This window comes from Scyliorhinus canicula, chromosome 18, assembly GCF_902713615.1.
Source record: "Scyliorhinus canicula chromosome 18, sScyCan1.1, whole genome shotgun sequence".
NCBI lineage: Eukaryota > Metazoa > Chordata > Chondrichthyes > Carcharhiniformes > Scyliorhinidae > Scyliorhinus > Scyliorhinus canicula.
The window spans coordinates 3694348-3721191 of record NC_052163.1 but is presented as its reverse complement, the minus strand read 5'-3'; the positions used below and the strand labels follow the sequence as shown (position 1 = coordinate 3721191).

The 26844-nt window shown below is 49.9% G+C and overlaps 1 protein-coding gene across 3 annotated transcripts in view; it reads left to right on the top strand.

Moving 5' to 3' along the window:
- LOC119953253 (ran GTPase-activating protein 1-like) overlaps positions 1-26844 on the top strand; it is a 1177855-nt gene that overhangs the window by 513220 nt on the left and 637791 nt on the right. For all 3 annotated transcript variants that reach the window (XM_038777306.1, XM_038777307.1, XM_038777305.1), the window contains exon 2: positions 1216-1343. In XM_038777306.1, coding sequence (XP_038633234.1) covers positions 1216-1343 — 128 coding nt within the window. The remainder of the gene's footprint in view (positions 1-1215; positions 1344-26844) is intronic.

Here is a 26844-nt window from a genome sequence, read left to right as displayed (position 1 = left end):
GTTTGTTTCTTTATCAGTTTACTTTAATCCGGTGACTACTTTTCAGTCTCCAGCTCATTAAATATTCCCATCCAACCAGTTGTTCTTGAACAGAACAAAATTGAGCAGCATGTGCAGTAGGCAGAATCAGGCTATTGAGTTGGATGATCAGCCATGATCATAATGAATGGCGGAGCAGGTTCGAAGGGCCAAATGGTCTACTCCGGCTCCTTGTTGTCTATGTATGGGAGCTGGGGAAATTGCACCAAGCAACACTTCACATATTCTCTCAGTTCAAATCTAAACTGTTCTTTCATAGGCCGCGTTGCCCCATCGCCGGCACGTGATTCTCCAAGGTGCGGAGAATCGGCGCCATTTGCGCCGGCGCGTTTGACGCGAGCCGACCGCGGGCCGCTGGAATCAGCGGGGCTGCTGATTCTCCAGCCCGGATGGGCCAAGCGGCCGCACGGAAAAAGCAGAGTCCCGCCAGCGCCGTTCACCCCTGGTCACTGCTGGCGGGGATTCTGCGCGAAGGGTCGGGGGGGTGGCCGGTGGGGCGGGGAAAAGCGCTCCTTCACCGGGGGGGACCTCCGATGGGGTCTGGCCCACGACCGGGGCCCACCGATCGGCGGGCCGGCCTCTCCCACTCGGGCCTACTTTGTTGTGTGGCCAGCCCCTGAACCCCCACACCATGTTGCATAGGGGCCGGCGCGCTGAAGAAGTCCCCCGTGCATGCGCGGGTTGGCACGACCCAACTGCGCATGCGTAGGTTGGCGCGATGCCCATTTGGCGCCAGGAAGGGAGGCTGGAGCGGAGTGAACTGCTCCAGGGCTGTGTGCTGACCCCCTGTGGGGCTAGAATCAGTCGTCCCCACATCCGTTTCACGCCGCCGTGAAACACGACGGCGTTCACGATGGCGCGAACACAGTCTCCATTTTGGAGAATCGCCCCTACAGTATTGCTTTTTCACTCTCAATGGGCTGATTAGCTTCCAGTCCTCTATTTTGTACTGCCCTGAATAGCAGATACTGTTTGAAATCAGCTTCTGGCAGACTGAAGATTTATTAGAAACTGCTTTTGGTGGAACCAGCATGTAAGCAGAGTCCTCCTGAACTCCCCCCGCTCAATAGCAGCACAAACATGGCACAGTTCAAAATTACAGCCGACATTTATGTAGTCATTTCACAGTCGGGTACGGATCTCTCACCTTTGTTTTCTCCTATTCCTTTCTTTCAGCTGTGGAAATAACCGAAGCAATTGCAGAATGTTCCTGTCTCCATGCCTTACGGTTAGAGGGGAACACAGTGGGTGTTGCTGCTGCCAAGGCTATTGCTGCTACCTTGACCAAGAGGCCAGAATTGAAGGTGATTCTTCCGTTTTGTTCATGATTTTCTTTTTGTTTGCACAGTCTCCATTTTGCAAAATTGATTTCTGCCTTGTTCTGGTTCCCAAGGTTGTGTGAAATGTTTCACTGTGTTGAATACTCCTCAGCTATATTCAGCTTTCTGTTTGCATCCCTGGTCCAACATCATGTAAAGGTTTGCAGCCAATCTGAACAACTCCCTCTCAGGAGACTATCTGCAGCTTGTTCCAAACTTTATTCAACAAGACCGCATCCTTCTCGAAGTATCAAAATAAAAATATATTGCTCACTGGTTCGAGCATCTGTACACTGCAGCTGGTACTCACCAGTTTTTAAAGTTTGTAACTTTAGAAATATTTTTGTGAAGAAGTCAGCAAAATACCAATTGAATTCAATAATTGCTGGGTGGATCCAATTAAATTCAACTTCTGATTATTGAAGGGGCTGAATTTATTGTGCCTACAAAACCCTACACACGGCCCCCATTCCCAATTAATAATATAAGCACTGTGTCCAGTTCTGGTCTCCATATTATAAAAAGCCTACAGAGCCATTGGAGAAAAATGATGGAAGTATTTCATTGGTTAGTTGTAGAGAAGATGTTTCCACATTTGGGGAGTCCAAAACTAGAGGCTGTAGATGTAAAGTAGCCATTCATGAACCCAACATGGAATTCAAGAGACATGGCTTTATGCAGAGTATGGCAAAGATGCGGAACCAACCACATGGAATGGGTGAGGTGAATAGAGTGGATGCATTTGAGGGAAGCTAACTAAGCAGGTGAGAAGGAAATATAAGGATATGTGATTGACTTAGAAGATGGGGGAATGGGTGAAGGTTTGTGGTTAGAAACATTGGCATAGAACAGTTGGGGCATTTGACCGGTGTCTGTGCTGTAGAATCAATATAAGTAAAAATGTGACGTTTCAATTAGTGGCAGAACTCTGATTTGAGTAGCTCTAACATGTGGAGATCTGTTCACTTCTACCTTTAAAAGAATTAGGAGAATAATTTCACTTATTTCCTTCACCCAGCTCGCGGTACAGTATTTGGCTTTTATGAAGGGAAACTGCCCAAAGTGTGATGACTATCTTTAGACATTGTATGTGTTTGAAGGTTTGTCTCTATTCATGTAAGTTTCAGTGGACTATCTCCATGTTGCCTGTCACTGGATGCAGGTTTCTTTGACACAGAATTATACTCTTTCTAATTCAACCATATGGGCATCAATATTTTTGCCGAAGATATTGATTGTAAGGCCAACAAGTCATGGCAAAGAAAGGCATTCTATTCTCTGTTAGAATCCCGGATTGGAACCCAACTGTTTGCAATTTGTAAAACTGTGAGGATAGGTGACTGTACCACAGGAGTGATGACCCTGACCAATAGGTATCTTTTATGTTAAAACAAACTTAATTTAAATACAGAATTAACCACATTAGCAACAAAGCAATAGTTTTACAGTTAACAGTTCTTAAATCTGCCAAAATTATTCCAATTAAGCAAACCAATATAGTTCAAATACCACTTGTAAATGAAGTTAACAGCCAATCAGGTTTGCTTACTTTTCTCTGTGCAGAGACCTTGGAGAGAACATTTCAGGAGCAAACCAAAAGATACTTCTTGGTAGACTAAAATCCTATGGCAAACTGAAACTACAGACAGACCTGGCTCCTCCCCTTAATTACATCACCTGTACCCAAAGCATAAGGCAATCTTCTGTCTCCTCCAGCAAGGTGTCCCATGACCTGTATAACCAGCACCAAATATAATGGTCGGAATTCTCCCAGCCACTGCTGTGAACAAGAATGGAGAATTTGGCGCTGGTGTGCTTCTCAGCCACGCGCTGTTCGCTGGCAGCGAAAATCTATCCTCCCGCTTGTGAATGGGATTTCCCATTGAAATCACCCCACGCCGCCATGAAACCCAATGGCGGGGATGCGCTGCCAGCAGGAAAAGTGAATCAGAATGACTTGAGAATTCCGGGCAATATTCCATTAGCCAGCTATCTGTAAATAAGTAAATGGCTAAAATCAATGATTTTACAACCCCTTAATCTTTGAAAAAAAAATTTCCAATTAAGGGACAATTTAGGTTGTGGGTGTGAGACTCACACAGACACGGGCAGAATGTGCAAACTTCACACGGACAGTGACATGGGGCCAGGATAGAACCCAGCTCCTCAACGCTGCGAGGCAGCAGTGCTACCCACTGCGCCACCATGCTGCCCTATAACCTCTCAATCATGGCTGTAGGAGACATACTGGGTTAAGTTCTCTGCCTCACAGCACCGCAAACACGAGCTGCGATCGGGCGGAGAAACAGGCATTCAGCCAAAATCAAGGACTGCGCCCAGCGCTGATTCAACAAGGTGATAACAAGGTTTGCACCTCCCGCTGGCTGCAGCATGTAAAACCAGCATTTGCATGCATTTAAATGTGATTCACACAGATACCCACTGTTACAGCACCCTGGGCAACTGAGTGGTCAATTCCAGCCACAGTCATCCTGGAGTCGCACACAATTGAATTAACCAATAATTCTTGTAAAAATACTCAAAGTCTTTGGCCCTTGGCTACCCAATAATTACAATCACTAGGTTTGTAGGTTTAAATATAATTGCTGTTTATTTATAACAAGAACTAAATTGAAAAATGCCACAAATACAGTTGATGAAGTCTTATGTGTCCCTAACTCCTGCTGCAACTTGCCTTCCCCCCTCAATCCCCCCCCCCCCCCCCCCCCCCCCCACACACACACGCACATAGCAGCCAAACACAGAGGGGTGGAAAAGGAGGAAAAAAGAAGCAACATAAGTGAAAGAGAAAAGAGTCTTTGCTTCAGATGATGGTTCCCAGTATGCTTTCTTCACAGTAAGCTTGCAGATTACAGTCTTTGTTTTGCAGCTTGTACTCACAATGTTCCTGGATAGGCAGAGTCCCTGTTTCATTTAACTCTGCTTTCAGTTTGTGGCCTGTCTGCAGGCCTCTGTGGTGTAGAAAAGGTAGTACGCACAGGCAGCAGGCCTCCAAGGGAAAGATAGTCAATTCACACCAGCATTTTTGGGGAGAGTTAACAGATTATGAACTTTGCCTGCGTAGCCTGTAATGGTTCTCCTGTAAATAGATTGATCCAGGCTTTCTGCCAGCTCACAAACACAGCCCTTCTGGAGAAAAACAGAGAGGAGAGAGAGTAATCTTCTCTTGAAAGTGCAAGGAGTCAAACTGTAACCCAACTGAAAACCTTGTGACTCTGAAAATATTCCAGTGGGATCAGATCCAATCACCGTGTGTTACCGGGCAGAGCACAGCCTTTTGGGCCAATCCATTGGCTGTCAGCCAAATCAATCAAGCCAAGATCAGCCAATCTCTGACATTGGTGCCGTTAAGTCCACAACTCCAATTCAAACCAGCACAGGTTTTTGTTTGAAATCAAGGCAGGGACCATTTGCCTTGAAGTGACATGTCTAATAATCATCCATGGATCAAAGCTTTAATGGCAAAACTTAAAGGAAGGTGAAATAAGGGAATAAACAGGGAGTGTACAGGAAGGACCCTTACACCTCTATGCTCCAGGCCTCCAAAAATTCTCCGCCACTCTCAGGCGGAGATCACGCAGGCGCCATTTACTACAGGTATTTACAAACAGACTGGGTGCCACGGCTGCTGAGGAGGAGAGAGAGAAGGTAAGCAAAGTTTGATAAACTGTTTAAAATGGTAGAGGTTTCTGGTGTGTGGCTGCCAGGACTGAGGGGAGTAGTGGGAGCGACTTGCTGATATATCAGTGAACTCGGGGTGTCCTCCTCTAAATCAGGGTGGCCTGGCTCAGGCAGCCATTGCTGCTGTATTTGTTTTAAATGCGCTCCTTTGGCACAAGTTACAGGCCCCTGGCTTCCCACTCTGCTGACAGCTCGCTCTGTCCTGTAAATGTTCACAGCGTATCTGATCTTTCTGGAGCCCACCCCCTGGAACCCCTCAGACCCCAGCTGACCCATCAATGGGATGGGAGTGGTCAAGTTTAATCAGTGGCCCACTAGTTTACGGCAACCATTGGTACCCTTGTTGACAGGGACAGGTGGTGAGGATAGAGACTCCCTGGTGTCACTCACTAATGGGGACAGGGGTGCAGTGTGGAAGGCAACATATTGGGGGGAATGGCTGAGGGTTGAGGGTGGGTATGGGAGGGGGACATGTGGAGGGTGGAGCTGAAGTGCACTCAGGGTTACCGTTGAATCTGGATGGACAAAGAGAAGACTCATCTTGCTGACATGTCTTCTCTTGTCCACCCTGCAGAGAATGAATTTCGGAGTACAGCCAGGAATGCTTGCTATATACCTGGCCACAGCTGCCATTGCAGATGCACGGAGGCTGGAGGACAAGGACCTGCTCAGGGAGGACCCTACACAAGAGAAGTCTGCCCCAGAAGAGCAGGGCCGGCCAGTGAGGTGCGATTGCTGGCCGCCCAATAGGCCGAAGAAGAGGTGCGAAGGAGGTGTCATATCAGGGCACGTATACATTGTCAGCGCATGTCCTTTGAGGGGATACCGGACCACCTGTGCTGCCAAAGACTTTGGCTGACCAGGGAGACCATGCGCCACCAGTGCCAGATGGTGACGAAACTGGCACCATGGGGGTATTGGGGAGGAAGCCCGCTCCCGATGGCCACTGAGGTGGTGGTCTTCCTGAACCTTTATTCCACTGGGTCTTTCCAGGAACCGAGTGAGAACCTGTCTGGGGTCTCTCAGACACCTGTGCCAAGGTGTATCTGCGCTGTGACGAATGCCACGTGCGCTCTTGCAGTGGAAAGCTCAGTCTGGATTTGATTTTTGATTTGATTTGATTTGATTTATTGTCACATGTACCGAAGTACAGTGAAAAGTAGTTTTCTGCATCTGAGGGAACGTAATAGACAAAGAGAGTAGTGTTCTTACAGGGAACAGATCAATCCGAGGGGGAGTTGTTGAGGAGTCTTATAGCTGTGGGGAAGAAGCTGGGGGAAGAAGCTGTTCTATGTCTGGATGTGGGGGTCTTCAGACTTCTGTACCTTCTGCCTGATGGAAGGGTCTGGAAGAAGGCAATGCCTGGATGGGAGGGGTCTCTGATAATGCTGTCTGCCTTCCTGAGGCAGCGGGAGGTGTAGACAGAATCAATGTGAGGGTGGCAAGTTTGTGTGATGCGTTGGGCTGAGTTCACCACACACTCCAGTTTCTTGCGATCTTGGACCGAGCAGTTGCCATACCAAGCTGTGATGCAGCCGGGTAGGATGCTGTCTATTGCACATCTGTAGAAGTTTGTGAGAGTCCCTGCAGACATGCCAAATTTCTTTAGCTTCCATAGGACGCCAGGGTAGCAGGATTTGCTGGCATCGCCTGCATGCCCCAGGTCCAGGGAGTGATCGATGGGGTACTTGTCCCTCCCCGGCTCATCATGGGATGTCCTTCATCAGGCTTCCAGTCCCTGAATGTGCAGTTAGAATGTGACCACCAGCTGTCCATCTTGCACGTCTGCGCCCGATACCCAGGCAGTGTGTGTGATACATAGGTCCTGCTGCACTCGCCGCTTTCCAGCACCTTCAAGGCGCTCCCTCGGGTGAGAGGTTGGCTGTTGGGTGACAAGGGTTCTCCTCTGAGGTCTCGGCTAATGATGCCTGTCCAAAGGCCCCAGACGGACACGGTGAATTGCAATAATGACACCCATCATTGAGCACCGTTCAACGGTGCATCAGCATTCTCAAGATGAGCTTCCGATGCCTGGACTGCTCCAGTAGGGCACTCCAATATAGCCTCAGGAGAGTCTCCAACATTGTGCTGGCCTGTTAGGTCCTGCACAGCATCAGGCAGCGGAGTGGGGATTTTCTGGAGGAGGAGGAAGAACACCAGGCCTCATCTGATGAGGAAGATGCTCAGGAAGAACTGGGCATGGAGCGCTGGTTGGCACTGTAACATGTGCTGCAGGGTCACCACACACAGGACAGCCTCATCACCTCCAGAACTGCCTACCCAGGAAGCCTGGCCACCGGCAGCTCCACCACCCTGTCGCCCATCTCCATATTCTTCCACCCCCCCTTTAAAATGGTGCCCTTCCCCATAGCTGCTCACATCCTCCCCTCTCCCTCCTTCCTTCACTCCATCCCACCAGCCCCTTCTGAGGGTCCTACTAGCATCACTACTCTGGGTATTAGCCCTGGGCAGGCAATATGAGAGGGCTTGTCCATGGGATGGAGGGTGATGACGACTCGCTGTGAGATGAGCTCTGGTGCTCCTCATTGTTTGACAAAGTCTGCCGCCTGCTTTTAGGATCATATTCCACTGTCCGCCTGGTGATCCCTGCATAAATGCTGGCTATTCCATCTCAGGCCCATGGGTGGCAGGGGCGGGCGGGAACGGTTATTGAGATGGTGAGCGGTGGTGCAAGGCACCCTCACCCTTTGAGGGTGACCCCAGGTGAAGCGTTCAATTGTCTTGATGGCCCTTCCCCAGGCCACCCTCCAACACTCACACCCCACATGACCAACCTCCCATATCTTTACAACCAAGTCAGCCTATACCTCACACCCTTCGGAGAGAGTATTGAGGCAGGTCGGAATGGTGGTGAAAAGGTGTTTTATCTTAATTGGTGTCTAACTTACTTATTTTATGTGCCCTACCACTCCTTCTATGTGTGACCCCAGACAGCATATCAGACGTAGAGGCGGCCTGCTGCGTATCTCGTCCTTTGACCTCACATGCCTTTGGCGGCCACCTTCTGGAGGGCCTGAACCTGGATGGCCCGGCCGACTTTTAGGTGTCACAGGTGGCATTGTGCAATCCTGTTCTGCCCGCTACCCATGAGATGTGCCAGTGTCAGGTGGGGGGATTCAGAAATGCTGAGGTGTTTCAGAACCTTCCCTGTGGGAGGCACGGGCCCCCTCGCTTCCTCCTTCCTCGGGGTTTTCAATCATCCCCGACTACTCCATGGGACAGAAGTGAGGCTGCAATGAGCTCCGGAGGCTTGTTCCTCACTTGGTGCTGCCAGTCCTGGAAGCCTGCCCTCGTCGCAACCAGGGTCTCGGTGCCCTCAGCTACGGAGCACCGAGCCTGGGCCACGTCCCTCAGTGAGTGAATCATGTCCCTCATTACCTCGGTCATGTCTCTCTGTGACTGGCAGGGGTCAGTCAGTGCCCGGCGATGCTCTCGATGCTTTCAACCATGATCCTTTGTGATTGGGTCAAGCTCTGGAGTGTTGCAGCAATGTCCATGTGGGCCTGGGACATGGCTGCCTGTGACTAAGCTCCCTTGTCCTGAGCCTCAGACATCAACTGCACAGTGTGTTCAAAGCCTTGAACGTCTTGACCCATTGCTGTGACTTTTCGATCCAAGGCTTTCACCACGGAGCCCACCGTTTAATATTGGCCTGGGTACCAGACATTGTTGTCACCGTCTCCTGCACCTGAAGTTGGTTGGACTCCCCCAGCTACACGTGCAAGCATTGGAATGTTGCTGACACTCCCTCCTATAGACCCTGGCCCTTTATCTACATTTCTCCCAGAGGTGCGATACCTGTCCAGGCTACAGCTGTTTCCTTGGAAGGAGCAGCCCTCTGACTATCCACTCTGTCGGGAGCCCCTACCTCCATCTGATGTGTGACGTGCGCACCAGAAGGTAATCGAGGAACCTCTTCACTAAAATACCCCACCGAGGTGATAGTCTGTGCGATGGTGAAGGGTGCAGGTGAAAGCAGTGGCGAGAAGTCGGTGTCGTCCCCGGACTGGTCGGATGATGATCCTGCAAGACAAAAGACAAGACGCATGGTGAGATCTTGGGAAGGAGTGGTCTGGGCGAGAGAGGTGACTCACTTGCTAAAGGGTCATAATTTTCCATTAGGGGCTCACTTGGTTGACACATACCGACCTGGTGCGGCTCACCACGCTGGGCACCTCTGCCACTCCTGCCCAGGCCCGGTTGACAACTGTGGGCAGTAGCCTCATGCCCACACCGTTTAAGGGGATGTCTCGCCTCTCCTCCAACATTCAGGTATGAGTAAGGTTTCAAAGTTGCAGAAGTGTACCGGCAGGCAGGAAGGTGGTTTAAAGTGTGTCTACCTCAATGCCAGGAGCATCCGGAATAAGGTGGGTGAACTTGCGGCATGGGTTGCTACCTGGGACTTCGATGCTGTAGCCATTTCGGAGACATGGATAGAGCAGGGACAGGAATGGTGTTGCAGGTGCCGGGTTTAGATATTCAGTAAGCTCAGGGAAGGTGGTAAAAGAGGGGGAGGGGTGGCATTGTTAGTCAAGGACAGTATTACATAGAACATAGAACATTACAGCGCAGTACAGGCCCTTCGGCTCACGATGTTGCACCGTCCTGTGAAACCCTTCTAAAGTCCCTCTACACTATTCCCTTATCGTCCATATGCCTATCCAATGACCATTTGAATGCGTTTAGTGTTGGCGAGTCCACTACTGTTGCAGGCAGGGCATTCCACGCCCTTACTACTCTCTGAGTAAAGAACCTACCTCTGACATCTGTCCTATATCTATCTCCCCTCAATTTAAAGCTATGTCCCCTCGTGCTGGACATCACCATCCGAGGAAAAAGGCTCTCGATGTCCACCCTATCTAATCCTCTGATCATCTTGTATGCCTCAATTAAGTCCCCTCTTAACCTTCTTCTCTCTAACGAAAACAGCCTCAAGTCCTTCAGCCTTTCCTCATAAGATCTTCCCTCCATACCAGGCAACATTCTTGTAAATCTCCTTTGTACCCTTTCCAATGCTTCCACATCCTTCCTATAATGTGGCGACCAGAACTGCACACAATACTCCAAATGCGGCCGCACCAGAGTTTTGTACAACTGCAACATGACCTCATGGCTCCGAAACTCAATTCCTCTACCAATAAAAGCTAACACACTGTCCGCCTTCTTAACAACCCTCTCAACGTGGGTGGCAACTTTCAGGGATCTATGGACATGGACACCGAGATCTCTCTGCTCGTCCACACTACCAAGAATCTTACCATTAGCCCAGTACTCTGCCTTCCTGTTATTCCTTCCAAAATGAATCACCTCACACTTTTCTGCATTAAACTCCATTTGCCACCTCTCAGCCCAGCTCTGCAGCTTATCTATGTCCCTCTGTAACTTGTAACATCCTTCTGCACTGTCCACAACTCCACCGACTTTAGTGTCATCTGCAAATTTACTCACCCATCCTTCTACGCCCTCCTCCAGGTCATTTATAAAAATGACAAACAGCAATGGCCCCAAAACAGATCCTTGTGGCACACCACTAGTAACTGGACACCAGTCAGAGTATTTCCCATCAACCACCACTCTTTGTCTTCTTTCAGCTAACCAATTTCTGATCCAAACTGCTAAATCACCCTGAATCCCATGCCTCTGTATTTTCTGCAATAGCCCACTATGGGGAACCTTATCAAGCGCTTCTCATTTTGGAAGGAATAACAGGAAGACAGAATACTGAGCTAATGGTAAGATTCTTGGGAGTGTGGATGAGCAGAGAGATCTCGGTGTTCATGTACATAGATCCCTGAAAGTTGCCACCCAGGTCAAGCTCACACATGGGCCGCGATCTATCCTTCATGTTACGCGTGAAGGCAGCGTGGCGCGACAACTGGTAGATGCCTGGAGCTCTCTCTTCCGGGATCCACCCAGCTTGCCACGCCTCGCGAGGTCTAACTCAATGTGAGGCCTGCTCATGTGGACGGACCACTTGTTGGCTAATCTGCATATTAGAGTGAGACAGCTAATATCACTCTAATATGCATTCCCACGATCCACCCAAGGCAATGGGATCTAACCCCTTCGCCTTGGAGATCTTGGGTGAGTGCCTTTCAGTACTGGAGTGCGCTCAAAATGTAATAGATATGCTTCTGGTTGTCTTTCATACAGGAAACATAATCTTTGAGAGATACCATTTCATCACCACTCACAGAAGTATGGTACCTGAGCAACTCAGAAATCTTCATGCGATTTTGAGAGTCTTCATGAATTCCAAGCTTGATGTTTTTGGAAAATTGCTCATACAACTTCTTGTAGTTTCCTTTGTCTTAAGGGGTTGATGGGTTGGCTGGGCTCAGAGGGCACATAGGAGGGTGGCCTAGGGGGACACCCATACAAAAGGTTTGGGTGAAGGCCCTTCACAAGATGTCTTTCTGCTGCACTGACCGCGTGTGTATTTGCAGTATTTTGTGTTTGTGTTTTGGGTGTTTTTCACTTGCTCTCAGCTCAGCAGACTTGCTGTTCTGTAATTTCTTTTCAACATTGTGAACAGTGGGCACACTAACTTGGACGAGTTCTGGAGATTGCTTGTGGGGTTGTTGGGCTGAAAGTAGAGATAGAGCATAAACCTGAGTAAACTGTGTTTACCAGCTCTCCTCCCCCACACGAGATGGTTCAGCAACTCTTCTGAAACAGAGAACATAGAACTGTACAGCACAGAACAGGCCCTTCGGCCCTCAATGTTGTGCCGAGCATTGTCTGAAACCAAGATCAAGCTATCCCACTCCCTGTCATTCTGGTGTGCTCCATGTGCCTATTCAATAACCGCTTGAAAGTTCCTAAAGTGTCCGACTCCACTATCACAGCAGGCAGTCCATTCCACACCCTAACCACTCTCTGAGTAAAGAACCTACCTCGGACATCCCTCCTATATCTCTCACCCTGAACCTTATAGTTATGTCCCCTTGTAACAGCTACATCCACCCGCGGAAATAGTCTCTGAACGTCCACTCTATCTATCCCCCTCATCATCTTATAAACCTCTACTAAGTCGCCTCTCATCCTCCTTCGCTCCAAAGAGAAAAGCCCTAGCTCCCTCAACCTTTCCTCATAAGACCTATCCTGCAAACCAGGCAGTATCCTGGTAAATCTCCTTTGCACCCTTTCCAATGCTGCCACATCCTTCCTATAGTGAGGTGACCAGAAGTGCACACAATACTCCAAATGTTGTCTCACCAGGGTCATGTATAGTTGCAGCATAACCCCGCGGCTCTTAAACTCAAGCCCCCTGTTAATAAACGCTAACACACTATAGGCCTTCTTCACGGCTCTATCCACTTGAGTGGCAACCTTCAGAGATCTGTGGACATGAACCCCAAGATCACTCTGTTTCTCCACATTCCTCAGAACCCTGCCGTTGACACTGTAATCCGCTTTCAAAATGTTTCTACCAAAATGAATCACCTCGCACTTATCAGGATAAAATGCCATTTGCCATTTTGTGGCCCAGCTCTGTCTCTTTGCAGCCTACAACAGCCCTCCACCTCATCCACTACTCCACCAATCTTGGTGTCATGAGCAAATGTACTGACCCACCCTACAGCACCCTCCTCCAAGTCATTGATAAAAAAATCACAAATAGCAGAGGACCCAGCACTGATCCCTGTGGTACACCGCTGGTAACTGGTCTCCATTCTGAACATTTTCCATCCACCACCACCCTCTGTCTTCTATGTGATAGCCAGTTACTTATCCAATTGGCCAAATTTCCCTCTATCCCACACCTCCTTACTTTCTCCATGAGCCGACCATGGGGAATCGTATCAAACGCCTTACTAAAATCCATGTCTACAACATCAACTGCTCTACCTTCATCTACATCTACACACTTAGTTATCTCCTCAAAGAATTCAATCAAATTTGTGAGGCAAGACCTACCCTTCACGAATCCATGTTGACTATCCCGGATTAAGCTGCATCTTTCCAAATAGTCATAAATCCTATCCTTCAGGACCTTTTCCATTAACTTACCGACCACCGAAGTAAGACTAACTGGCCTATATTTACCAGGGTCATTCCTATTCCCTTTCTTGAACAGAGGAACAACATTCGCCACTCTCCAGTCCTCTGGCACTATCCCCGTGGATAGTGAGGACCCAAAGATCAAAGCCAAAGGCTCTGCAATGTCATCCCTTGCCTCCCAAAGAATCATTGGATATATCCCATCTGGCCTAGGGGACTTGTTGACCCTCAGGTTTTTCAAAATTGCTAATACATCCTTCCTCAGAACATCGACCTCCTCCAGCCTACCCGTCTGTATCACACTCTCATCCTCAAAAACATGGCCCCTTTCCTTGGTGAACACTGAAGAAAGTATTCATTCAACGCCTCTCCTATTTCTTCTGACTCCATGTACAATATCCCACTACTGTCCTTGACCGGCCCTACCCTCACCCTGGTCATTCTTTTATTTCTCACATAAGAGTAAAAAGCCTTGGGGTTTTCCTTGATCCGACCCACCAAGGACTTCTCATGCCCCCTCCTAGCTCTCCTAAGCCCTTTTTTTTTAGCTCATTCCTTGCTACCTTGTAACCCCCAAGCGACCCAGCTGAACCTTGTTTTCACATCCTTACATACTCTTCCTTTTTCCTCTTGACAAGACATTCAACCTCCTTTGTGAACCATGGTTCCCTCACACAGCCATTTCCTCCCTGCCTGACAGGGACATACCTATCAAGGACAATGAGGTGCCAATGATATCAGAGGTGCCAATGATATCAGCGGCACTCACTCATTCAGACGTGTTTCAAACAAGTCAACTAAAATGGTTAAAACAAAAGAATGTTTAATCATTCATTACAGGTTTTGACATGAGTTCTGATCTTGGGATGTGTTCTACACAGTTTCCCTCCGCCTTGTAATTCTCTCCACAGATGCTGCCAGACCTGCTGATTTTTTCCAGCATTTTAGGTTGGCAACCTTGCAATCTTGATTCTGGAATGGTTAAGGATATTCTGTGTAGATAATAATAATAATCTTTACTGTCATAAGTAGGCTGACATTAATACTGCATTGAAGTTACTGTGAAAAGCCCCAAGTTGCCACATTCCGGCGACTGTTCAGGTACACAGAGGGAGAATTCAGAATGTCCAATTCACCTAACAAGCACGTCTTTGGGACTTGTGGGAGGAAACCAGAGCACCCGGAGGAAACCCACGAAGACACGGGGAGAGCGTGTAGACTCCACTGTTATGGGCCAGGGTTTAGAGAACCCTGAAGTGTATCATGAAGTTCATCTGACGCACAGCTTTTAATAGATTGTGGTTATGGGGAGCATATGACCCACTCTACAGGTGTGGTAGAGCAGAAATGGAAAAGTATTTTTTAAAGTAAAACAATGTTTAAGTCAAGTTGACCTTTTTAAAACAAACAGTGAACATCTTAGCAACCATTAATTCAAATACAATTAAACCTTTAAACTTACCTTTTTAACATCCATACGGCTTAAAAACAAAACCTTTATCAGAAGCACATCAGTTTAAAGTCACTACTGAAAACATTTATAATTCTGAATTCACCAAATGATCAAGAGATAGTCTTTTGATGGCAGAGAGAACAGCAGTATACCTGTTTGGTCTGGCTTCAGCTCCAACACTGAAAACGAAACTAAAACACACCCTGCAGCCTGCTCAAAAATGCAAGTAAAAAGCTGACCGACAGCCCAGCTCCACCCACTCTCAGACATCACTGCAGTAATAAACACCCATTTCTTAAAGGTACTCTCACTACAGATATTTATGTGCACACCCATTTCTAAACACCCATTTATTAAAGGTACTCTCACATGACACCACACAGTCAGTGACGGGAATCGAACCTGGGACCCTGGAGCTGTGAAGCAACAGTGCTACTGTAGCCACCGAAGTTGGCCATTCACTAAATACAAAATGGAGGAACGCAAAGCATATAGGATAAAATGGACAATGTTTGCAGCATCAGCAGGCTGCACCAAGCAGGTGTGGATTCTGTTTGCTAAGAGAGCAGACAGCACCGAAACGAACATTCCGCATACTAATGAGGCAATCTCCGGGATAGTTAGCATATTAATGGAACGATTCCAGAGACAATGGACACAAATGGGGAAGTAACTGCAACATTGTAAAGAATACCAGACACCCAGGCACCAGCAGGGTTCGAAAACAAAGCCTGAAAGCCTGCCCAGTAGCTAAGGAACAGCCTCAGTATTGGGGGGATTCAAACATATCGATTGGGAAGAGACCCAATCGATTCCGAGTAGGTAAGGGAGTCCACCCAAAGGGGCGTGGATCCCTGGGACCTATAAAAGACAGGTCCCACACATGGTTCATTCTTCTTGTCCAGCCCTCCTCTCTCCTTGACCAGCCCTCCCCTGTGGACCAGCACCTCGACCAGCTTTTGCCAAGAAGACCTTGAAGGAGAGAGAGGAGAGGTTTGGGACAGCAGCCGCCAGCAAGTAAGTGTCTCACAACGATCGCTACCAGAGATAGACACTCCTGTCCCCTTTTAACTTATACCAACCTGAAGTCTGCAGACCAGAGCAGAGCAAGAGGCCTTGTGTCCTGATGCTGCAGTTCCTTCGAGATAAGTATTACTTTATTTAGCGGCAGGAATAGTTTAATCCTTTTAGCGTGTGCATGGGTAGTTGTTATAATTGTATTATAATAAACTCAGTTGTTTGAACTTACTAATTGGTGTATGGTTTTATTGCTTTGAACTTCACCTTGAAACTTGTGGCGGTATCTTAACGATACCTGGCGACTCCAGAGCTAAGTAAAGAAACAGAGCCAAATTGAGTGTTAAGCACACTCACCCAGAACGAGCAACACTACCCACTGTGCTACCATGCTGTCCTTGTGTTTGGAACAACTATTCCTTATTCACAGAAAAGATTTCCTGACCACTAACATTGAAACTGCATTTCTCAGTTCATCATTGAAGAGTTCTGGTTGTGCTGCACATGTTTCACTTGAAAGTGGAAATGAAATGTTGAGTCATCCAAATAATGTGAAATATATGGATTTTAACATTGTACGCATTTTTTGAGGAGTGATTACAAGGCTATAATCTACTTGAATGGTTCAAAGGACCCTGTCTTCAAACAAAGTGTGAACATGTGCATTACAAATGTCCTTGTAGACTTCCCAATGCCATTTTGTAATATTTTTACCTTATTCAATAAACCATTTTATGACTTGTATTGATATCCAACAATAGAACAATTGAATTCTTACTCTATAACCATTAATAATGAGTGTTGCTGTTACTGGAAATGAGTCTTACAAAGTACAAATTTAATATGATGTTAACAGCGTGCAGTTAGTTATAGGAAGAGTATATGTTTTCCTTGGCAAACAGTGACATGACAGCTATTTACTAATGGAGAAATCTAACTTGGAAGACCGGTGAAGGGTAAGAAAATAAGACAAAGACATGAAAAGTAGAACAAAAAAATCCTTGGACATCCTAAAGATCCATTATCCAATCCCAATTAAATCTGCTTCAGAGAATTTTCTACTGTTCACACATCAACTTGCGTTGATTGATAACACTTGCAGACTCAAAAGATTATGGGGGTGAGAATCGCTCCATGGCTTGAATATATAATCAAAACTCATGGAGTCCTGAGGGAATGCTGTACTGTCGAAAACCTGGCCAGGTCAGAGGGGGTAGGAGAGTGGGGGGGGGGGGTCGTTGGGTTCTACTTGTGGGGGGGGGGCAGGCCAGGGGGGAGGGGGTCGGACTGGGGGGGGGGGGGGAAAGGCTGGGTCAGGCCAGGGGGAGGGGGGAGGGTCGGACTGGGAGTGGGGGGGTCACACTAGGCCTTGGTAGGGATCATGTTGGATCATGGGTGGGGGTGGTGTGGGGTACCTGCTGGGGCCAATGTGCGTGCATGTGAAGGGGATCCCATGTGAGGCTCAGTCTGGGCGTTTATGTAGTTGCTCTGGAGTTCATAGAGTCATCATAGAAGTGATTATTTTCCTTATAACTCTTTCATAGTAACTACAGCTAAAACTGGCAGAACCATCTGAAGTTAGCGATATAAATTGCTTTGTCGCATGGTTCCCAGCCCAGTACAATTGTCTAGGGGAAATAAGCACTTCTGGGTAATCACCGGGTAAACCTTTGCGTGGGAACTTCCTCGAGGGATTCCCCAGCACATCATTGGGGTCCCCCCCAAATGCAACATTGGGGAACCAGGAAGTTATGGACAGATGTGTTACAAAAAAGACACATTTGCTCTTCCTTTACAAAGGTGGAAATTGGAGACATTTTACAATGATTGACTTTCGAAGATGGCATTGGTTAAAGTTCTAGCTGCTAATCGAAATATTGGTGCCAAAGGGAGAAAGAACCAACATAAATGTGCCAGTGGCTCCATTCCTACCTCACTCACTCCACTCAATCTTTGACAATCTGATCTCGAGCGTATTTTCTCTGGACTGTAGAAATCATGAATCAGCTAAGTCTGGGTTCAGAAATGCAGGGGGTATACTGATTTTCAAAGCACACACATGATGAATTCTCTGAAGTGTGACGGCAATGCTGGAAAGGCATGCCAGCATTGGAGAGAGATTGGGGGCATTTCACACCTCAAGATACAGCAGAGGCAAGCACCAGGCCTCAGATGCACATGTTACTAAAGCCTATGAGAGTGTGACGGCAACACATAAATTCAAGCCTAGAAGTAAAAACTTAGTGATTCAAAACTGGCCAAGCAAATAAGAGTGTAGCAGAACTAAACCACAAGTAATTGTACTGTCACCAGCTTTAGCAGAAATTGTCAAGTAAATCATTTTGTTGAACAAGGGAAATGGGAAATTGTATCCTCCCCAAGTTCTTTGTGAAAACCGGAAAGTGTCAGCTATTATTTAGAGTTGCTTCAGAAAAGTTGGAGTTAGATCAGGTAAACAAGGGCTTCAAATCCAGACAGACACAGTCTATATTTCAATTCATTTGGGAAAGTACCACCCTGCAACCATCAGCTGCACAGCTGTGACCCACTTCAACAACCAGAACAGTAATTAATGGGGCAAGAGACAACTGTTTCAGTCCCCTTAATCTAAAGGAAGGGGGAAAGAAAATACACGAGTTCTTGAGCCAAATCAATTTTGCTTAATACAGTGGCACGGGAACCGTGTGTGTGCGCGTATGCAAGCACCCAGAGCCTTTGCCATGGTGATGCCCCTCGTAGTTGAGCAGCCCACCTCCACACCTTGGGCCGGATTCTCCAGAGCGTGAACGGGCCGCTGCCACGACTAATTGTGGCCCCTCCAGGTGGCCAGCATGGCGCTGGAGCGGTTTGCGTCGCTCCAGCTGCAGATCCCGGCATGAACTGTGTGCCGCAGGATCCGCCATGATCGGCGACATGAAATAATCACCAGACGATGGCTGACTTCTGTGAATTTATGTCCCAAGACAACTAAATGTCTTTGCAGAAGAATGGAGAGCAGGACTTTTTTTTCAATTAACTTCTGTAAAAGCCTGCATTGTGAATGGCGATGATCACTGTCTCAGTGAACACCAAGCTGTAAACACAGTGGTAAATTGCTGTTTTGAGCATTAGTAATTGAAGGTTTGAGCAACAGAAAAGCAGCAGACTGTAGCAGCAGAACATGCTCAGCACTGTGCTGTTCCCCAGGAGGGTCATTGCTTTCCCCAGCCTTTCATATTCTGCTGCAGTACTACAATGTCGTCAAAAACATCTTCATGCAGCAATGGAAAGGAAAGGGTTCAGCCCTGATTGGGAAATCCATTAGAAACCAAGAACAAGATTTGAATTTGCAGGATAGTTTATTTGTCGAACCAAAGGTTTCGAAACAGATCTTGCAAGATCATCAGGTTTCTCTTACCCTGTTCCTTGCATTCTGTCTTAAACCCTGTGATGAACAATCAATAGACACGAAACGGAGTGAAGTCCGAAATGAAAGGCTTCAATTAACAAGAAGTGAGCCCGGCAGCAGATGTACAGGAAATGGCCTGGCTGCAGGGGAGCATGGGTTCTTATACCCTGCCTCGTAGGCGGAGCTACCTTCCTCTTAGCCAATAGGGATAAGAAGCACACGATACCTGGGCCAATGGGCAGCGAGCCCTCTGCACCAATGGCAGCTCACACTCCCAGGTACCATAATACCCCGAGTCATACTACCACATTCACCCCTTGTTGAGAAAGGAACCGGGGGGGGGGGGGGGGGGGGGGGGGGCCTTGTATGGGGAATGCGGACATGCGGACATGCGGCCCGGGGGTAGCCAGCCAGGTCAGGAGCGGGGTCCCTGAGGAAGACTTCCTGGGAAAAACAAGAAGGCGTTCGTGAGGCGTTTGATTAGTGGATGTACAGAGAAGCGGCCGGATTGAATGGAGGGTGTCTGGGAGGACCTCTTGCAAGCGGGAGACTGGGAGATTTCTGGGCCGTAGGTCCAACAAGACGATATTCCAGACCGTACCGTTCTCCCTCTCGATCTGTCCGTTACCCCTGGGGTTGTAACTGGTTGTCCTGCTGGAGGCGATCCCCTGCTGAGCAGGAATTGACGCAGTTCGTCACTCATAAAGGAGGACCCCCTATAGCTATGAATGTAAGCGGGGAGCCCGAACAGGGAGAAGATGGTGTGTAGGGGTTTAATGATGGTGGGTGTGGTCATGTCGGGGCAGGGGATGGCGAAAGGGAAGCGGGAGTACTCGTCAATCACATTGAGGAAGTACGTGGTGCGGTTGGTAGAGGGGAGGGGACCTTTGAAATCCATGCTGAGGCGTTCAAAGGGGCGGGAACCCTTTAGCAGATGCGCTTGTTCGGGGCGGTAGAAGTGCGGCTTGCACTCCGCGCAGATGTGGCTGTCCCTGGTCACAGTCCTGACCTCCTCGATGGAGTAGGGCAGGTTGCGGGTCTTTACAAAGTGAAAGAAGCTGGTGACCCCCGGGTGGCAGAGGTCCGCGTGGAGGGTTCGGAGGCGGTCCACTTGTGTGTTGGCACAGATGCCGCGGGACAGGGCATCGGCAGGCTCGTATAGCTTCCCAGGACGATACAAGATGTCGTAGTTGTAGGTGGACAGTTCGATCCTCCACCACAAGATCTTGTCGTTCTTTATCTTGCCCCTCTGTGCGTTGTCGAACATGAAGGCTACTGACCGTTGGTCTGTGAGTAGGGTGAACCTCCTGCCGACCAGATAGTGTCTCAAATGTCGCACAGCTTCTACTATGGTCTGTGCTTCCTTCTCCACCGAGGAGTGGCGGATTTCGGAAGCGTGGAGGTACGGGAGAAGAAGGCCACGGGTCTGCCCGCTTGGTTGAGGGTGGCCGCCAGAGCTACATCGGACGCGTCGCTCTCGAACTGGAAGGGGAGGAACTCATCGATAGCTCGCATCGTGGCCTTTGCAATATCTGCTTTGATGCGGCTAAAGGCATGGCGGCCCTCCATCAACAGGGGGAACGTGGCTGATTGGATGAGGGGACGGGCTTTGTCGGCGTAATTGGGGACCCACTGGGCGTAATATGAAAAGAAACCCATACAGCGCTTGAGGGCTTTGGGGCAGTGGGAGAGGGGGAGCTCCATCAGGGGGCGCATGCGTTCCGGGTCGGGGCCTATCACTCCGTTACGCACTACGTAACCGGGGATGGCTAGACGGTCGGTGCTAAACGCGCATTTGTCCTTATTGTAGGTCAGGTTCAGGAGTTTGCGGTTCGGAGGAATTTTCAGAGGTTGGTGTCGTGGTCCTGCTGATCGTGGCCGCAGATGGTGATATTATCGATATACAGGAAGGTGGCCCGTAAACCGTATTGGTCGACCGTTCAGTCCACCTCCCTTTGGAAGACCGAGACCCCGTTTGTGACACCGAAGGGAACCCTTAAAAAGTGGTAGAGCCGCCCGTCTGCTTTGAACGCCGTGTACTTGCGGTCACTCGCGCGGATGGGGAGCTGATGGTAGGCGGACTTGAGGTCCACCGTGGAGAAGACCTTTGTACTGTTGACCAGGTCAGATATACGGGGGAGAGGGTATGTGTCCAGCTGCATAAACCTGTTGATGGTCTGACTGTAGTCTATGACCATCCTATTCTTCTCCCCAGTCTTTACTACCAGCACTTGTGCTCGCCAGGGGCTGTTGCTGGCCTCGATGACCCCTTCCTTCAGAAGCCGCTGGACCTCGGACCTGATGAAGGTCCGGTCCTGGGCACTGTACCGTCTGCTCCTAGTGGCGACGGGTTTGCAATCCGGGGTGAGGTTTGCAAACAAGGACGGGGGATCGACCTTGAGGGTCGCGAGGCTGCAGACAGTGGGGGGGGGGGGGGAATAGGGCCGCCGAATTTGAATGTTAGGCTCTGGAGGTTACACTGGAAGTCTAACCCCAGGAATGCTGCCGCGCCAGAGGTGAGGGAGGACGAATAGTTTGTAGTTTTTAAACTCCCTCCCCTGGACCGTGAGGTCCGCTATGCAGCACCCCGTGATCTGTACTGAGTGAGAGCCGGAGGCCAGGACAATTTTTTGCTTAACTAGGTAGACAGGGAGAGCGCAGCGTCTTACCGTGGCGGGGCGGACAAAACTCTCTGTGCACCCGGAGTCCAGCAGGCAGTTTGTCTCGTGGCCGTTGAGCAGAATCTTTGTGGTCGCTGTGGAGAGGGTACGAGGCCGAGACTGGTCCAGTGTGACTGAGGCGAGTCGTGGCAGATATTCAGAGTCGCCATCAGGCAGGGAGTAGTCACCCGCGGGGTCCTCGGTGCCGATCCAAGATGGCGGGGCCCGTCGGCCGCACATGGTGGGGGGGGTGGACAAAATGGCGTGCCTGTTCCCCGCACGTGGAGTTGGGGGTCCAAAATGGCGGCGCCTGGGGGTCACACATGGCGTCGGGGGTGTAAAATGGCGGCGCCCGGGGATCGCACGTGGCGGTTGGGGGTGGGGGCAGCGAGGTCTGTGGGCCACACGGGGCCCCTGAGGAGAGCGAGGGGGGAGTCCCGCGGTCGCTGCCTGGCATACGGCCACAAAGTGGCCCTTCTTCCCGCAGCCCTTGCAGGTTGCAGAACGGGCCGGGCAGCGCTGACAGGGGTGCTTCGCCTGGTCGCAGAAACAGCAGCGGGGCCACGCAGGCCTGTGGAGGGGGGGTCCGAGTCCGTGGGGGAGAGAGAGGCCGAGTTCCATGCTGCCCAGGGGGCCGCCGCGCGGTCGGGGGTATACGAGCGAGCGTTACGGTTTGCGATGTCTAGGGAGGAGGCGAGGGCCCGTGCCTCCGTGAGGCTTAAAGCTTCTCTCTCCAACAGTCTTTGGCGGATCTCCGAGGACTGCATACCTGCGACAAAGGTGTCACGAATCAGAAGTTCGGTATGCTCAGCAGCAGACACCTCTGGGCAGCCGCAGTTCCTCCCCAGCACGAGGAGGGCACGGTAAAAATCGTCCAGTGATTCACCAGGAATCTGCTGCCTCGTGGCTAGTAAGTGCCGAGCGTAGACTTGGTTCACCGGCCGTATGAAATGTCCTTTGAGCAAGTCCATAGCCGCGTCGTAGTCTGTCGTGCCCTCTATGAGCGTGTACATGGCGGTGCCGACGCACGAGTGGAGGATGTGCAATTTCTGCTCCCTCGTCGAGATGTTTTCCGCTGTGCTCAGGTAACTATTGAAGCAAGCCAGCCAATGCTGCTGTTGCATTCGCTGCGTGAGGGCTGAGTCGAAGACACTCGGCTTGATGCGAAGCTCCATCCTTTAAAATCTTGCTAATTAAATTGATGCACAATCAATGGACACGAAACGTAGTGAAGTCCGAAACGAAAGGCTTTAATTAGCAAGAAGTGAGCCCGGCAGCAGACGTACAGGAAATGGCCTGGCTGCAGGGGAACATGGGTTCTTATACCCCGCCTCATAGGCGGAGCTACCTTCCTCTAAGCCAATAGGGATAAGAAGCACACGATACCTGGACCAATGGGCAGCGAGCTCTCTGCACCAATGGCAGCTCACACTCCCAGGTACCGTAATACCCCTAGTCATACTACCACACCCTGATTCTGAACTTGTTCCGATATCTGTCGACTGACTGTAATGCAGGAACGTTTCCCTTTGCTGACATTGGTCGAGATTCTGTGGGTGCAGGTCAGTGTTTGCCGGGGCCTCTACAGATGCGACAGTATTCACATGCAGGTTCTCTAACGCAGAAATGTTTTAAAACCACTTTCTTGCAGCACTGTACAGACTGGAGAGAACTTTGGGTAGATCTCATTTGAAAGCCAAGCGGTAGTTTTCAAAGAGATGTTTGATTCGAGGGTAAATGGCGCAGTAATCGTCCTTTGGACCATTGGATCAGACACTTCAGAAAGAAGCTTTGTCTGCCTATGACAGGTGTTTGTTCTGCTTTGAGAAACTGCTTGATTGTAGCAATTCTCCTTGACAGAAGTGTGCATTATTGAATTAGGTTGGAGATTTCACATTTGTCAAGTTTTGTGCTGGGATCATCAAATGTAAAGCCAGATATGGGACAAAAGTTTGCATTTTCAATTGTCAGCAGTCCCCGGACAGGGATTTTGCTTTGATGGAACAATTACTGACCAGAGGGCATGCTCGTGGGTTCTCAAAACTGGATACCTGCTAATCAGAACGGCTACAGCCGAGCATCGCAGGCCAAAAAGAACAGGCGTCCTCTCAGTGCTTTTAAAAATGGCTTCAGCTGCCGGACCTCCATTGGGGAGGGGAACATCAGAGGGTGCCCTGTCGCACCAGATGTGACCAGATATGGTGAGGTTATGGGAGTGAGCACTTCAGAACCTGCCGAGAGTACTGCACCACCTCTCCCTCCATACTGCCTACCGCCTATAGCATGGTGCTTGAGATACGATTCCATCCCCAATCAGGTCAGGCCTCCAGCAAAATGGCTCTGGGGCAGATACAAACATACAAATTGGGGATGGTGCAGGCAAACCGGCATGCCAGTAATCAGTGCAAATTTACACATCTACCCAGCTCCATTGTGCACCCATATCGGGGTGAACGTTCTGTCCATGGTGGGCTAGCTGTAAGAAATATTGTTTAATGAAAACACTCCTGCCACTAAAAGCAATGCTGCATTTGTGGACCAGAGTAGATCAAGCTATTGTCCCTGCATCCTTAAACTACCATAAAATGTATTTGTTGATGTAAATATTTTGTGGATTCAGACATAAGGGAGGGGTGGGGGAGGTGACACAGCAGAAAATATCGTGAGACTGCGGGAGCGCGAATCTCGGCAGGAAGATTTGTGGTGAATGTATTGCTGTAACAGTTCACCATATGCTTATCTGTATTACGCTGTTGCCCATGTGAGCTCCACCTATGGACCATTGTAAGGTATTACCTGGGATATATCAGGTTGGTGCCTTTGTGGGCTCCGCCCCTGACTCCACCCCTTGAGGGGAGGTATAAAGAGCAGCAGCCCTGTAGGCGGCTCCCACTAACAGACCAGTCACAGGCAGGCACTGTTCTAGTTGATTAAAGACACAGTTTACTTCTGCTCCTGGTTTCATGTGAATTGATGGTTGCATCAATTTAATCAACTACAACGCCACTATGGAATCGGCCCTCAAACCTGACCGACTGGAACTCGATCCGCAGGCCGCGGAGGCGAAAGAGATTTTTTCGCACTGACTCCGCTGTTTCGAGGCCGACCTCGCCGCCTCCTCCTCGCCTTCCACCTCCGACAAACAGTAGGGAGGGAAACGGTGTCCTGACGGCCGTCGGGAATTCAATAAAGGAGTATTGGGGTTTGAATGAAGTAGTAGCACTCTCTCCACTAGTGGGTCTGTTTTGTGTGTCCGGACGTGCTTCCGGAGGAGAACCGGGCCCGGTGTCTTCAACCAGGATGGGAGAGAAGCCCCCGTGGTAGTGCCCCTAGAGAAAACAAATAGTCATTCGTGAGGGGTCTGGTTGGTGGCGGTGCATAGGAGGGACCTAATAGCATGGAGCGCGTCGGGGAGGACCTCCTGCCAATGGGAGGTCGGGAGATTCCTGGACCGGAGGGTCAGTAGGACGGTCTTCCAGACCGTCGCGTTCTCCCTCTCCACCTGCCCGTTCCCCCTGGGGTTGTAGCTGGTAGTCCTGCTCGAGGCGATGCCCTTGTCGAGTAGGTATTGACGCAGCTCATCGCTCATAAAGGACGAACCCCTGTTGCTGTGTATGTAGCTGGAGAAACCGAACAGGGTGAAGACACTGTGCAGGGCTCTGATGACTGTGTGGGAGGTCATATCGGGGCACGGGATGGCAAAGGGGAAGCGGGAGAACTCACAATGACGTTCAGAAAGTACACATTTCAATTGGTCGAGGGGAGTGGCGTCGAGGGAAATCGATGCTCGGGCATTCAAAGGGCCGGGATGCCTTTACCAGGTGGACCCTGTCTGGTCTATAGAAGATCGGGCAATCCCTGGTGATGGCTTTGACCTCCTCGGTGGAGAAAGGCAGATTTCGGGCTATGACGTAGTGGGCGAGCCGGGTGACCCCCAGGTGGCAGAGGTCATTGTGGATAGCCTTCAGGTGGTCGTCTTGCGTGCTGGCGCATGTGCCACAGGACAGGGCATCTGGGGGCTCGTTGAGCTTCCCCGGTCGATATATGATATCGTAATTATAGGTGGAGAGTTCGATCCTCAACCGCAAGATTTTATCATTTCTAATTTTGCCCCTTTGCGAGTTGTCAAACATGAAGGCAACCGATCTTTGGTCAGTGATGAGGGTAAACCTCCTACCTGCGAGGTAGTGCCCCCAGTGCCGTACGGCTTCCACAATGGCTTGAGCTTCCTTTTCGACTGAGGAGTGTCGAAGTTCCGAAGCGGAGAGGGTTCGGGAGAAGAAGGCGACTGGTCTCCCTGCCTGATTCAGAGTGGCGGCGAGAGCGACCTCTGAGGCATCGCTCTCCACTTGGAAGGGGACGGATTCATCCACCGCCCGCATGGCGGCTTTGGCGATGTCCTCCTTGATGCAGTTGGAGGCCTGGCGGGCCTCAGCTGACAGTGGGAAGAGTGTGGTCTTAAATAGTGGGCGGGCTTTGTCCGCATACTGAGGGACCCACTGGGCATAATAAGAGAAAAATCCCAGGCACCTCTTGAGGGCCCTGGGACAATGAGGGAGAGGGAGTTGTAAGAGGGGACGGTCCGGGTCGGGGTCCAGGACTCCATTTTCCACGACATAGCCGAGGATGGCTAGTCTGGTAGTGCGGAAAACGCATTTCTCCGTATTATAGGTGAGTTTGAGTTTCTGGGCGGTTTGGAGAAATCAGTGGACGTTGGCGTCGTGGTCCTGCTGATCATGGCCGCAGATGGTGACATTGTCCAAGTACGGAAACGTGGCCCGCAGCCCGTACTGGACCACCATTCGGTCCATTGCTCGTTGGAACACCGAGACCACATTCGTGACGCCAAAGGGGACCCGGAGGAAGTGGAAGAGGCGGCCATCGGCCTCGAACGCCGTGTAGTGGCGGTCCTCCGGGTGGATTGGGAGCTGGTGGTAAGCAGACTTCAGATCCACCGTGGAGAATATGTGGTACTGGGCGATCTGGTTAACCATGTCTGCAATTCTGGGGAGGGGGTACACGTCGAGGTGTGTGAACCGGTTAATGGTTCGGCTATAATCAACCACCATTCGGAACTTTTCCCCAGTCTTGACGACCACCACCTGAGCTCTCCAGGGGCTGTTACTGGCCTCTATGACTCCCTCATGTAGGAGCCGTTGGACCTCGGATCTGATAAATACCCTGTCCTGCAGGCAATACTGCCTGCTGCGAGTGGCTACGGGTTTGCAGTTCGAAGTGAGA